At 42.8% G+C, this 15,282-nt stretch overlaps 1 protein-coding gene across 3 annotated transcripts in view; it reads right to left on the reverse strand.

Annotated features, from left to right (window-relative positions):
* The window catches only part of PSD3 (pleckstrin and Sec7 domain containing 3), a 119,963-nt gene that overhangs the window by 93,590 nt on the left and 11,091 nt on the right, over window positions 1–15,282 (reverse strand). For 2 of the 3 annotated variants that reach the window (XM_038123701.1, XM_038123700.1), the window contains exon 2: window positions 10,405–10,513. The exons of the other annotated variant lie outside the window; for it this stretch is intronic. In XM_038123701.1, the coding sequence (XP_037979629.1) occupies window positions 10,405–10,513 (109 nt within the window). The remainder of the gene's footprint in view (window positions 1–10,404; window positions 10,514–15,282) is intronic. 3 annotated transcript variants of the gene reach the window in all.

Genomic DNA, 15,282 nt, shown 5'->3' on the forward strand with positions numbered 1-15,282 from the left:
ACGAGGGAAACAGAGCAGGCCTTATTTCTTGTGGTGAATGCTAAATGCTCTACTGTGCGTCCCCATCTGCCACCAACAGCCACTGCGGACGGTGGAAAAAACTCTTGAGCAAGTTTCTGATTTACTTCTCCTGAACTTCATAGTCTGGCAAGCCTATCAGACTCCAGAAGAGGTACACATACAGAGCACACACCCGCACATACAGGTCCAAAGGGAGAGACAGTGCTTACATGTACTCCCCTCTGCCACACCTGCAAGCTGTGTTCCATCTGGGCAAGAGAGTAGCGCTATCACAACAGAAATGTAAAGCCTCTTGTGAAGTGAGATGTCAGCAGCCGTCCTCTGGACAGACTGCTGCTGCTGCTGCTGCAGTATGCAAGTACAAGTCAGTGGGATTCTTGCCTTCATGCAGGAATATTGCCTAATTCTCTGTCTGATTGAAAAAACTTCCTGTATGACATCAAAGCAGTGTTCTGTTGCCATTATGTTAGGTACCACCATGCACATGACTGCCAAGGTCTCTATTTTGTGAAGTAAACCACGACCAATCTGCTACTCTCCCAAAATTGCAAAGCCTTTCCCTTTCGTCAGAGAGCTATTTCAGGTACAAGAGCTTAGGGGAGCTTGAGCTCTTTAAGGGAAACTCCTCCCTTATTCCCATCCACCACCACAGCATCATGTCTTGCTGCAGCTACTGGCATATCCTGTCCAACCCCATCCCCCAATATGACTGCATTACAAACAAGGATAGAAAGACAACAACAAAATTTAAGGACTGCACTGAAGATGCGCAGGGAAAAAAAATACCCATCACCAAACAAACAAAGAAAGGACACACACTTTCAGGTAACAGAAATTTCTACTTTGCATTGAAGGTGGCTTCTTTCAACAAATAAAAAAAAAAAAAAAAAAAGGAAAAAAAAAAAGAAAGAAATGGATAGGAAAAAAGATAAAATAGAAAGGGGGTGAGTGACTAGAAAACTGAGACCGGGCAAATATAACCTAACAGCATTTGGCAGCCTTTCTGATGACTAGACGTTGAAAGAATTAATGACTTAAATCAGGCATAGATATGATATTTCACAGGTAAATAACCATTCCATGTCAAGCAAACTTGTCTACAGCATAATAAAAGGAAATTCTAGGAAGCAAAACACAAGTTAAAAGCATAGACAGACATTTTGTTTACAGGTACATTTTAAAAAAGAATGGTGTGAGTGTCTCTCTCTATACAGTATATATATATATATTATATAGCTCGAGAAATTAGATATATTTGCTTGAACAGTCTCCTTACTCACAGAGGTTACTGTAGCTCCAGCAGTTACCCATTGGTCAAAGAAATAAAATGCAAAGATCATCAGTTTATCTATAGCGATACCAGCTAATTCAATTGCTGCTGTTCTAGTCAACTGGAATCAAAATAGTTTCAAATTTCCTGGCAGCTGCTGCCCTGCACTGCACACAATGATGTAAATGGATGCTTTCTGAGTATTATGAAACTGATGGGGGAACTGCAGTCTCATTCAGTCTATCGCAGGAGCTAAGGAGTCCACCTTGGCAGCTTGCAGGGGAAAAAAAAAATTTCCTCCAGCAAGGCTGCCTGACGGCATGCCAGGGATACGTCTGTGCTTAGCTGCCGTTTTTGTAACTGCGTCTGTAAGGGGAGAATCAGGCAGAATGGCGATGCTGAGAGTCATGTGCTGGTTTCTGAATGCAGGATGCTTTATGGCATTTCAGCATTAGTGAGCGGAAAGCATTCACTAAGCAGCCCAGTCATCCTGCATTCTATGTCTCTGCAGCTCCTTGCGCCGATCACAAGTAGCACGTGGGTGAGCTTGCATGCAGCATCGTATCAGTTATGCTTTCCTGGTATTCTTGCCACCATTTGTAAAAGGCAAATTAGAGCAAGTAAAAAACAATATATGAATTAATATGAGACAAATCTCTAGGTGACAGAGCTTAATGAACAAATCACAGGATTTATGGTATTGTATCACTACTGCAGCCTGCCAGAGAGGAGGGTTACACACATCTCCTTGTCCTGCACTGCATCATGTTACATCTTCTACAGTCACTAAAACTATTCCAATTGATAAAGCAGCCTGCTCCTGCTGAGATGGAGCAGCTGTCCCTTATAAAAGGAGAGGGATGCTGCACAGCCTCTGGCAGCCTCGTGCAGCAGCCCTTTTTCCAAATGATGTCATTCTCCATGCTGCAATAAGTCCTGCCTGGCCAGAGTAGCCAAAGCCAGGGGATTAACATAATGCAAACATGGGGCTTTTGTAACTGGACTGCAAACATCCACCCCAGACTGGGCGCAGGATTTTCTGCAGCTTGCAGACACTCCAGGCTTTTGGGCAGTTTGCTTGCTCCAAAAAAGGAGAAGAGGAGGCAGGTCTTCATCCTGTCAAAAGTTACAGCAGCATTCTGTAAAAACAACAAGTTGGTGGAAATGGGGAAGCTGCATGAAAGTGAGAGGCAGAGGGAAGAGGTTGGGGAGAGCTGCCTAGAAATAAATCCTGGTGAAATGCCTCTGTGCCTTAGCAAACATGCAGGGAAGATAAAGGCGAACAGAGGTATGGCAGAGACCCTGCACAAAAATTGACTGTCTTAGCTGAGATCCCTCACCCCAAAAAGGGACAATCAAAGAGGGACTCCCTGCTGTGGTCACTGGGAGGTTTGGCACAGAACCCAACAGCATGCACACACAGTGTGTTCTTTGCAGTCCATGCTTGAACAGCCTGACAGTGTGTGACAGCCAGTGGCTCAGGGTTACCCAGAAATTAAACTAATTTGTTCAGGGAAAAAAATAATCCCCTGCATGCATGCAGGGGCAGTATGTTCCTCAGGAAATCGTTCAACCACAGCTTCCGGCACACTGGAAGAGATTCACAAAAAGATACTGCCCACCACTGCTCTTGTGTAGTTCCCTAAGTTCTGGGAGTTTTGGGCTACCAGAGACAGTGCTAGATGAAACTTCAGTCTGCCATAGGACAACCATGCCCGTGCTAGGTAAATCTGTGACGAATCTCTCTGCTAGCCAGTGCTGGAGTCTGGTAGGATGTGATGATGCTAAGTTGTTATTGGTTTGGAAAAGAGTGAGAAAAGCCACTAGGATAAGAACATAAATCCTATGCATTTAGAAAGCAATAACCATTTAGAAAGCATGTAAAATACATGGGTCACTTTGTGCCTCTTTGAGAGTTTGTGTGGATTTTTATTACAACTGCACAAGTCCTAGCCCTATTCCTGATGGAAAGTTTTATGCAAGCAATACTGTGACTTGGCTGCATATTTTTCCCCATAGATTTTAAGTAATTCCCAGTGGTGAAGAGAGTTTGGGACCACTTGCATAACCCCAACTGCACTGAATTAAGTGTCCTCCAAAGAGCCCTGTACCTTTTCCCAGGCTGCAAAAAGGATGGCACCTTGCTGCAGTCACTCACAGGCCTACATCAAGCTCAAAACAGGACAAAGTCCAAAACTAACATGCAGCACGTGCTGAGAGGATTTAGTGTGAGGGATTATCCACTACGAATTGCTGTATGGGCCACAGATGGTCAGTGAGATAGCTCAGTCCCAAGAGTCATTACCCCAGAAAGCAAAATGGTAGAGTGGAACAGCTGCTAGCATGAACAGGAACAGGAGGGAAAATACAAAGGGAATATCTGGACTCCTTATCCTGACATTAAAGTGCAAGTGGGTCTTAGAATATTTAATGCCCTTTTCTTGTTTGAAGTCTCACACTCTGGAATTATATGGCTGTGAGAATCTCAAGTTTTCATTTAAGAATCTGAAGTTTTAATTTAATTTTATTATGTTTGGAGAAGTCTGAAACACAAAATGTAAACAACAGATCCAAAAAGAATCTGAAATTTTCTATTTTTCTGCTAATGTGATTTAGAAAGGAAGCAGCTAACAGATTTTCTAGTGTAAATACCCACAGTAATTAGCAAGAATTACTTTAAAAGCTCCATAAGAGCCTTCACCTGAAGAAAAAGCTGCTGAAGCAATGACAACTCACAGCTGCTTTGACACTTTCAGCATCTACAATGACTTTACAGCCTCTCTAAATTCACTTATAATTAATGTTATATATTTAAAATACTGTATTTTTCAATAATCCCCTCAAAACCCTTGGAAAGTTGCTTTAAGTAAGCAAAAACAGCTTTAAAAATCCATCACTTGTAAGCACAGATCTCAGAAACTCTGGATTTCTGTAGATCCAGAAACCAGGCACACCTGCAGAAAAGGATGTCCTTTACTACTTTTCAGAGTTTGGGACCAATTAACCAATCTGAGAGTAGTCTTGCTAGGCAGTTGTTAAAGCACCCTAGGAGACGGATCTCAAGTTATGTGCCCAGCTAAAACAAAAATAGGACACAGAGGGACATGTGCATCTCCCAGGCTCCAAGTGTTTGTTGCTAAAGGTGCTGTTGGACATTGCATAGTAACTTTTCAGCGGGCTCTCACAGCGAATGAGACTCCCTTCCTCCGGATGCTGGACAGAGTTAAATAAACAACACAGGGATCTATGGCAGAAGGTACTTGTTAAAGCAGTGAACTGTGACCAGGAAAAATACATGCTATACTCTGTGTTATACTCTTTCAGTCCAATACCAGGCCAGAACTGCACCTACCCATATAATTTTATTTAAATGCCTTCTCTGTGTGCATATCAACAGCAAGTTAACATGCATCATTTCCTTCAGAAAGTTTCAGAAATGAAGCAAGGCTACAGCACAGTAGAGGGTTTGTGTTGGTGTGCTGCAGATCTTGCTAGATGATAGGGCCAAAAAGAGGAGGCCATGGTTACAGGTAAAAATGCATCTGTGTCCCACTGTACCTGCCTGTAACAAGCAAAGTCAGCTGGCTGAGCCTCCCCTGTTGTGCCACTGATCTGGACACCCCATTTTCTGTCTGCCTGATGAAAGGGGATGACGTGACTGCCTTCAGGAAAGTGTTGCTGAGTCCTGTCAGCTTCAGCCGAATTCAGCCTGTGCCACGTGTACTTCAGAGCATTTGATATGGCCAGACACTGACAGACTGCTGGCATCACCAGGTCCCCAAATATTTGTGTGCTCACATCAGCATGGCTCTCAGCTTCGGCCAAAAGAACACAGACAGGGAGACATCTACTGCCTTAACTCTGGCATTTCCTAACTTCTGAGTGCTTAATTCTGCACCTTTAAAAAACAATAAACAAACAGTACATGTTTTAATGATTATTTGTACTAAACTCTTGGCCTTCAAACAACTCTGTTGTTTAGAAAGCTGAGGATGTGGTAATCTCCTCCCTACAGCTGTAGGTTATGATAACTTGATCTATCCAGCTTTCAAGTGGAGGTCACAAGACATTCAATTTCCTCCTGTGGAGCAAGGGACTTAAGATAATGCCTTGTGCCCCCTTTAGTTTTCCTCTCCCTTGGACTGGAAACCTAGACATCCATCACACCACACCTGACAGCTCCAGAGCATGCCTCAACTTCTCTCAGCCCCAGGAAGCGGGACTAAGAAATTCAAGAGAGACAGCAAGACAGTTCCACCTTTCCACCTCTGCAACCAAGATGCAGAGCACAATGGAACCTGTCCTTCTGCACCAGCATTTATTTTTCCATGGGCATGATTCTCATCTGACAGCATCTTCAGAGCAAAATGATCTGCTTTACTCCATGTTGGAGTGAAAGAGGAGCACACAGCATGGCCAGTGAACATGCTGGTGCCAAAGAGGTAATCACTTCCTATCATGTACAAACTCAACAGCAAAAGTACCTTCTAATACAGTACTTCTGGAGACTTCAATTTAAAAAGTTAACCTTCTTTTTGCATCACTGACAATCAGCAGTGCCAAACATTGGGGATATTTAAGAGAAAACTATTGATTACACACTATGGTTTTAAAACTCCTGCAAGTGGGACACTAGAAACAACAACAACAACAAGAAGCTGATATAGTCAGATACGCACGACAGGATGAAGGAATTTTAATTATGTGGGAGAGGGGTACGACAGCTCTGAGCTTTCTGTATTGCACCCTTGTGTGTGCTCCTGGTAAACACTGCAGGACATCTGATATGCCAATCCTTCACCATAACTAAGCAAAATTAATGTGAAAATCAGGCAGTCCTCCAACCTTCAGAAAATGCAGTTTTGCACCTCTTAAGGAAAACAGAGCTCCAGAGGAAGATGTCAGGGAGCCCAGACGTTCAAGACTGCATGGAGATGGAAAGAGCAAGAGATGAAAGGGTGGTGCCTCAAAATGGAAAACAACAGGGTTGGAGCACTGGGCAAGACTACAGTCAGCAGTCTGGGCTGTCATGAGAACAGTGTAATGAGTGCCTGTGGTCTAAGGGCAGTTCCTGCAGGGAGGACGAGGAAGGTGCCACTTCCATGCAATGTGAAGGGGATGCAGCAGAGCTGGACATGTGCGCCTTGAAGTAACAGAGCAAACAAGCGAGGCAGAATGTATGTCAGTGATGCTCACTTTACAAAAGATACTGGGATAATTTTCTTAAAGGTGTTTAAATCAGAAGCATAAGAACCCTGAAAAGGCTTTACTTTTACAAAATAACAGTCACTGTGTCCTTCCTGTGCTCTTGAAAAAAAGTTCTAGACATTCTAAAGCAAAATCAATCATTTCTTCAATTGTAGTTCAGGAACAGGTATGTTGCACGGGTCAAAGTATGTGTTTGATTTTCTTTCACGCGTCAGATCTGGCATTGTTTGACCCTTTGCAAAGGTGATTCAGCACACATTGCCAGGAGAAAATAAGCCCTTTTTTAAGAATTGTTCTTTTGGCATTATTTTGGGGGGGTTTGTTACAGTTTTTGCTGGCTTGAGCTTGCTAAGCACACAAATGAGCACAAGAACTAGCATGAGACAATCGGAGGCAGCGTGTGTCTGGGACCATCTCTTTTGGCAGAAGCAAGATGTTAAATGAGCTCAGTTGCCTCATGACACCTCACTGAAGACAAAACAGCAAGTGACAGGCTTTCCAAAAAGCTATTTGTTTCACCAGGAATTCAAAACCAAGCTTCTTCCAGCAGCTGTTGGGAAAGACCAGATTTGCATAGCAACACAGGCAGTATTTGTACAGGGCCTTTTTGTGAAGGATGAGATTAAACCTCTGGTACACAGGAGGGATGAAAGCTTTCTCCTCTCAGAAGCATCAGAGAAAAGACTGTTTATTAATCTTAAGAAGCTATTTTCTTCCTAACAACAGTCTTAGATTTATTTTCTCATATAACAGGAATTATGGGGTATTTGGCCTTCATGTTTATTTAAGGAATTATTTTGTAGTATCCCCCACTTTCTTCCCCAAGGAAGCACTTTCAAGACTAAGTCATGTGGCCGTGACTTTTTTTTTTTTTTCTTTTTGGTATTTAAGTGTATTAGTGGCAAAGTCATAAAAATCAAGCCTGTAGCACAGCCAAGCCTGAAGAAAAGTCTGCTCAATAGAGATCACTGTTTCCACAGCAGTTTCCAGAGAAGGAATGTATGTTTCCACATATAACAAGTGGCCTTTTATGTCAGTGAGTCTGAGAAGAGGTCTTGTCCAAACCAGCTAAATTCAGTTTCTAAAAAACATTTTCTTTTGCTGGAAGGCAGAAGGCTGGGGCTTCGCCAAGAAAGGTGGCCAGGCTGTGCAGGGCCACGTGGATGAGTGTGGTGCATCCTCCCTGCTCCCTCAGTGGGAGGGGTCTCCAGGGAAATATGTGGTCTTGAACCTTTCCACAACAGGAGGGTCCTGCGGGCTTGGACCTGCTTCTGCTCTGAATAATGCATCCAGGGCAGGAAGACGGGCAATGGACAAGAGCGGAGAGGACCCAGACAAGAAGCATCATGCATTAAAGACAAGAGCACATTAGGACATCAGTGATCACAAATATACCAGACAAAATCAGACTGAAGACCGCAAAGGAAAATGTTTTACATGTGACATCTTTATTTGCATTTGAATATCGTTGATGAAACACCTCTTCTAAAGCCATCTAACTTTTTATTTTCCCTCCTCTAATTTTCTCACCTGAAAATGACCAGCAGCTTCAACCTGGAAGGTAAAAATCAGCACAGAGCTTATTAACAAAAGCTGCCATCTCCCACACGGGTAAACAGAAGTGTTTGCCCCAGTCGCCCCCAATTACTGCTCTTTCTTTGTGACTTGGCTTGTCTGATACAAGTGTTTTAGTACGCAGTCAAGACGTGTCTTGGCTGTCCTCAGCAGCATCAGCAGGGCTACAGCAACATGGCTGTGGCCAAAAGTGAAAGGGTAAACCAGAAGGCAGAAGTAATTAAGCTGTTCAGCAGCTTACATGCTACATTCCGTTTCTGAGGCCAGCCATGGCACGGGTCAGCTGCTTTAGGTTAGATAAATTAAAGTTCAGCCTAAGTGCCCACAGTGACAAGTTGTTTTCTTGATCAAGCTTAAACACCAGCATTTCTCCTGGCCCTGCCCCTGTCACTCATTTGCTTGAAATATTTCATACTTTGACCCCTAAAAAGCATGCCTTCTTTCTTTTAAAGGAAACTTCAGAAAGCAGCATGTTTACTTCGATTTTTGGTGGTGTTTTCTTCCTTCCCATCTAACAGAGAGAAGAACAGAAAGACTTTCAAGCATAGCTGCTTCCTCCAAAAGCATGTATCATTACATATTTGACATATATCAAATCCAAAAAAAACATGATTTGATGTACAAAAGCCCTGAGTTTGTCTACTGTCCCCTCAGTCACCCTGTCCTCATTCACCTCCTGTAAATAAGCCGTTAAAAACTGAAGAAAAAACTAGAAGGGGCAGAACCACTCTCATTTATCCATGGCAGTCAAACAACTTGTACGACAAGGAGGAGGAGGATGCATTTGTCTGTGACATCATGAGGCCAGCCTGAGTAAGCACAATGTCACCTAGTTTTTGGGTACAATTCAAAAACGTTGTTTGTTAACCACTGTTAAATATTCACAAACCCTCCTGTGAGGGTCCCTTGAAATCACTCCCATTTTTCTAATGGTTAGCCCCTAATGGCAGTTTCTCATTAATAAAGGAACGGAGGAGATCTGGAAACAAGGCAAGAAGCACAGGAAAAATACAGGGAATTAGGCACATAAGTGAATATATCTGGCTTACTCTTTGCTACCCTTTATTTTAAAGCTTAGTACTTAGCTTGGAATACCCATCATATTTGATAATTGTTTTGGCTGGTAATAACAATAGATTCACTTGGATTTATTAGACACAGCATACTTTATTTAATACCAATCTCTGGATTTGTACCAATGCCTGCTGACAGTGCTCTCACACTGTGTCTTTCCAAGCAAGAAATGAGGTCATCATGATTCATGTAATAAACTGATACACATTTTGTGGCAATTTGGAAGAGTTTTTAAAATTCCTAAATGAGGTCCTTTTGGTTTGGGTTTTTTTGAGGGTTTTTTCTCTTTTTGGAAATTTGGATTTTTTTTTCCACTTTGCAATTAGGATTTTCCAGGTGGATGACCAAACTTTATAAAATCCAGGAAAAAACTCAAGTTCTGCTTTTTTATTCTTTATTGTTATTATTATCATTATTATTATTAATATTTTTTCCTTTACTGAAGTTGAGGTACTTTTGTACCTCAGTACACAGTTTGTTTCTGAACAAAGTGCTGCCCTTTCCTGGCAAGAAAGGAGTCTTCTTTAATGAAGTGACATTCCAGAAAGTTTGCAATTATAAAGGATCAAGGTACACAGAGAACAGCCTGAGGAAATGCTTTTTCAAAGAGGGCAGGGCTTATTGATAATTTTGACAAGGCAAGAGGAATAACTACATTTATTTTCTTCTAAGCTTGGGCTCTTAAAAGGTAGAAAATGCCCTGTATTTACAAGAAGACAACAGGAATAAGACAGATCCTTAGGCATGACATTAGATAGTATGGAAGCACCTGGACTTCTGGAATCACTGACTACAGAGGCCAGAGCAGTTCAGGTACCACCTCAAGTATCTGAATTAAAAATCTTACCTACTTCTACCTGTAGAAAGACCACAAAGTGCATTTCTGGAAGGATCTCTAGGCAGAAATGGCCATGTTTCAGCATGTGCAATTGCAGAACTGGTAGCTGAACAACTCCACTGCAGAGCAGTGCAGGGACTCCCTCCACCAATGTGTCTTTAGCATATGAGTCCCTGCTGTTACATCATGATGGCCCACATGAGCCAGAAAGAAAGGCAGGGGTGTAAGAGAGGGAACCACTGTCATTTTCCAGGGCCAAACCAGCAGGATCCTCTGGTCTGGTACCTGAGAAGGGCAACATATCACAGTGACTGAGTCTCACAGAGTCATTAAAGGAGAAGCTTCTGCAACACTTTCCTGAGTGGCTTAAGAGATTTTTTTTTTTTTTTTGCACACAACAGTAATAAATAGAACTTACCCATTCCTGAAGGCTTCTCTTCTTCCAAGCCAAATAAAAATTCATATTTGGCCTTGGCAACATTCTGGGCATGAGCTGATATGTCATTATCCCGCACAAGTGCTTCTGCCTAGAGTAAAAATAAACGAAGCTTATATACCTTTTAGTGAAAAAACAGCAGAAGGAACATGAAGTCCCTTCATGAAGGCAGCATTTTTGAAGTATCCATTTCACTCTGTCACCACCAAGATCATCCAGAGTAGACACAGGCCAATTCAGAGCACTTTTGAAGAGCTCACCCCTCTGTCACTGAACCCAAAAATTTCAGTATTAAGAACAAAAACCTAACAGACACGTGAGAGCACCCAACCACTCTTTACACACTCTTTACCCTACTTACCCACTGAAAGGCCAGCAGCACTGACCAACTATCTCAATAATACTGGTTAGGGTTAAAAATATCAAGGGAATAGTATCAGAAATAGCAAATTTGAGTATGTATGTCATAAAACTGGAACTCATGGGAAAACCATAAATGGGGCAGGCTGTCTCTTTGAAAAGATAGTGGGGTAGAGAAAGTGAGGAGCAAGGACTACAACAAGGATGATTAAAAAGGGGAAGAAGGATAAGGTATGCAAACATGTACTTAGACAGCAGTACTGTCTAAGGGGCCCTCTTGGGCAGCCATGACCACCACTGTCTAGGGCAGGACAAGAGCCCAGCTTGGTTTTACAACCATACCACACAAGTCAAACCTGCTTATTTGGCCAGGAGGCAGGGAGGGGACACAGGGTGGTGAGCCCAGTGAGCAGGAGAACACCTGGAGGGGTGAATGGACAGATGGACTGAGCAACCTGTTCTACCCAGGTCTGGTGCCCCCAGCACCTTCCCACTGCTCCTTTCTTGTAAGAAACACTTTGACAGAGTAAAGGTCCAGTTTCTCAGAGGAGAAAAAGGCTACAGAACTAAGATCAAAATACTTTTCTGAACAGGTACGGACAAAAAAAAATCTCTAAGATAAAGGACATGCCAGCAATAAACTGTAGTGCAAAAACTATCTAGAGTCAGCATTAAGTTTCTTCCCAGCTGAGCAAGATGGAGCCTGTAATTCTGTTTGAAGTGACAGATAAAATAAATCACTAACTCTATAAATTCTTCAGTAAACTTTATATTCATATGAGGCAGTCAACTGCTGTGGCATAGCAAGCCATGGCATGGTTTACATTGGTGAAAGCATTAGCTTATGAAAACACTCTTTAAAAAACGAAGTTAAATGGAACATTCTGCCCCCCAGGACAACAATAACTTTTATGCATTTCTATCAAATACCTCAGGATAAGCGTCAGACACAAACAGAAATTCAAAGTACAAGGGACACATAATTCACAGGAACACAGAGTCACAGCTCTCTAATTGGAGATGGATGGAATCACAAATCCATATATTCCTCCTAGGCCATCTGTCCAACAATTGTACTTTCTTCCAAGAGCACACTGACGAATAGTTATCTTGCCCTATGCCCTAGAATGGTTTTGCTCCAGGTTCCCCTGGCCTTTTAAACTCATTTCTTCTCCTACTTTTCTGCACTGTGCCAGTTCTGCAAGATTTAGTACAACACCACTCTGCCCAAAGTCAACAGCAGATCTTACACAGGGATCTTGGATTAATTTATTTACCATTCACTAGACATTCACTAGTCCAACTACTCAGCACTAGGGCTTCCAGTACATTGATGCACGTGCTAACACCAGCCTAGCCAATCTTTTGGTAAAGATGTGATAGAACAAATAAAGGGCTTTCTATAACAAAGATGACTATCACAAGCATGACAAAATAAGCTTGGAAGAAATCACCATGTCTGTCCTGCCTTTACAGGCCTGCATTCATTCACTGGCAGGGAGGCAGGAAGGGCTAGAAAAGGAATAGCTGGAGCCAGAGCACAAAGGAGAAGGCTCTTTGTCTGCAACAGCTGAGACAGGAGTAGCTTACAGAGCGAGACAAAAATTCAGCCTACTCAGATGGATGTGAAGGGATGGGATTGCTTATAACTAGCTTGTGCCAAATCCCAGTGACAGATAAATTAAATGGAAAATCAAATGAACAGAACAGTCCAGTTCCTGAGCAGTAAGGAATTTCTGATCTATACCCCTCTGGGACACAGCTCCTCCATCCCTCAGCCTTGCTCTTTGAGATTTCACAGACATCTGCTGCACTGAGCATCCCTGCCAGCAAACACATGTTCCAAGGATCTCCATTTGCCTGTACCTTATTGTAAAGCAAAGAAGAGAACGCCAGCAGCACCCTCTGCATCATCCAGTAACAGTTGCAAGTAAATTGTAAAATTAATGGGGTTTCAATGTATAGGCCATTATTTATCAGAGTGAAGTGCCTAAACAGAGGCTGCATGATCTTAGTCTTTGCATCTGAAAGGGGTAACTTGATTGTCAGAAGTGCTCAACGCTGCTGATGAAAATTACAGATACTGGCTTGTGTATGGGAACAGCTGTATTTAACATCTACTTAGGTTGTCAGAGCACTTAAATATTGTATGAAGAAAGTCCATATCCAGGCTTATGGGTAAGGTTATCATATTTCATCCAAACAAGACATATTAAAAAAGAATGCAAGAGCAGGAAAGAATGAGGATGCTTTGAGGTCAGCCCTAGTTTTTAAGACTATTGCTTTACCAATGTGCAAATCAAGAGACAACATGTGTTCACCTTTCCTTCTTTTGATCTACCACTCACCCAAGCTTTGCAGGAGTCAAAATGCCCTGAAACGAGGAGCCCAGAAAGGGCTCCTTTGGGCTGGACAAAGATTCATGGTGCTTTCAAGCTGCATTAGCAAAGATTAAATACGAGCAAGATTGAAAGGGATATAAAAACTCCTGCTTAAGCCTTCTCTCTCAGCTGAAGGGCAAAGAAATCTGCATCCAGGTCAGCCATTTCATAATTGCTTCCCTCAGAGGGCTTTAACCACCACATTTGAAGCATCTCGTCTTTGTCACTGCTGGAGAGGGTGACGCTTAAGAGCACCAATCCCCTTAAATCAGTCCAGCTGTACATACATTTCTCATGAGCCATATACATATTATTTTTCAGTCCAGTGATGCTCTGGGCAGAGAGGCAGCAAGCTCCTACCCATTGGTGCATCACTCTTGCAGTGCTTTCTGCCTGTTTGAACATGTCTGATCAAGCCTACTTCTCTAGGTCATAGCTGTTGTTCAGGAGTTAGGAAGGCTGCATTTGCCTCTCAGTGAATTTCAGATAACATTTACAAGGCTGCATTAATTTGCACTTGGCAGTCCTCACCCCTCAGACCTCCTGCCAACACACTGGACCAGTTTCTATGGACCTCACACAAGACATTGGCATGGGTCAACAGAGGTCCCACCTTGCTGGCCTTCTGTTTCATGCTTAGGGAGCAGAGAAATTCTTAAGGATAAGCCTGTGGTGGTCATGGTGGTTTCAGATCAGCACAGGAATGAAGCTGCTGAATCCGTGTCTCAGCACTGAACTGAACAGCAGCAGGATGCTAAGACCACAGGGTTCCTGCTTCTCCAGCAGGAGCTGCCAAGGACAGATAAGTCAGCTCGGCAAGAAGCACATATACTGCCTCTGTTCTGCTGTCTGGATGTGTGAATGGAGCAGCAGGTCAGTATCTGCAAGGAGAAACTGTTCCCACAATTCACCCTTGAGAGGTGTCTTTAACTCCTGATGAGAGCTGATTGCTGACTTTCCTGAAGCTCAGTTTCACTCTCTGGATGAATTTCATCAACTCATAAGCTCCCCTCAAACTGCCCTCCAAAAATCCCAGTGGTTTTCAGATAGCTATAGTGAGTCATGAAAAGCTGAACAAAAATGCTTCTCCTTTCTCCACAGAAGAAAAGCACCAAAGCATCCTCTTTTGACTTTCACTGAGGTTCTGGTTGGGACCTTTGTTTGGGACCAATTGGTTTTGTCTTGGGGCCTTTTTTATCATACTGTTGGGGTGAATGTTTCCTCCTAACTTGTCTCAAACCAAGACACATACCTACATGTCAGAGAGCTTTAACTGAAGAATATCAAACTCTTACTATCTCACCACAATTTTCAGCTGAGCTGACAGGAGAGCTGGGCTTTGTCTCAGTGGAAGGAGATAATACTGTCCACAGCTGCTGCAACAAGTAATGGGTCAGTCTGAGCACAAAGAACCAGTGTGAACCCAGGCCTCCTGAAACATTCACACTTAAGGTCGTATATTTTTTTTGAAAATGTCTAATAAGGAGGAAGTATTCAAAGAAGCAGATAATTAAATGGCAACTTCCAGTCTGGAATTTTTCAGATTCCCTGAGAGGACAGATGCTGTTAAGACAGACTCACTCCTTGCAGAAGACCTGGGAAAAGAGTACATGAGAAAAAACAGAACAGGATGGGTGTTCAAGCATTAGTCTTCAGGGAGCAAGAGTCAGCCAAAATTCTGGACAGCAAGAGACCACTCATCCTAAGGGAAAAACATCAGCAGGAAGGACCTAAGGACTATACATGAAGAACTGTTAGCTGGGACAGAGAGGTGAAGGCATGTCTCCACAGCTAAGCCATATAATGAGGAAGCCTCAGTTTTACATGATTTTGCATGTGCACAGCTCTGTTTCCCAGAGCTTCCTGGCTTCCCCCTCAGCCATACCACCACTGGATATCATCTCCCTGACAGCAGGCAACAGCCCCTACACTGGAGTGACTTTTGGAGGTTTCATTGAGGCTACTGGGGAAATACTGAATTATTGCAAGAAAGCAGAAAAAAAACTCAAAAATGCCTGTAAATCACAGTCTACTACAGAGAACCTCACAGCCATACCTGGACCATTTCTAATCCCAGGCTGTGCTTGGTCCATTCTCATTGCTTCACCAACATCTCTAG

This window comes from Motacilla alba, chromosome Z, assembly GCF_015832195.1.
Source record: "Motacilla alba alba isolate MOTALB_02 chromosome Z, Motacilla_alba_V1.0_pri, whole genome shotgun sequence".
NCBI classification, from domain to species: Eukaryota; Metazoa; Chordata; class Aves; order Passeriformes; family Motacillidae; genus Motacilla; species Motacilla alba.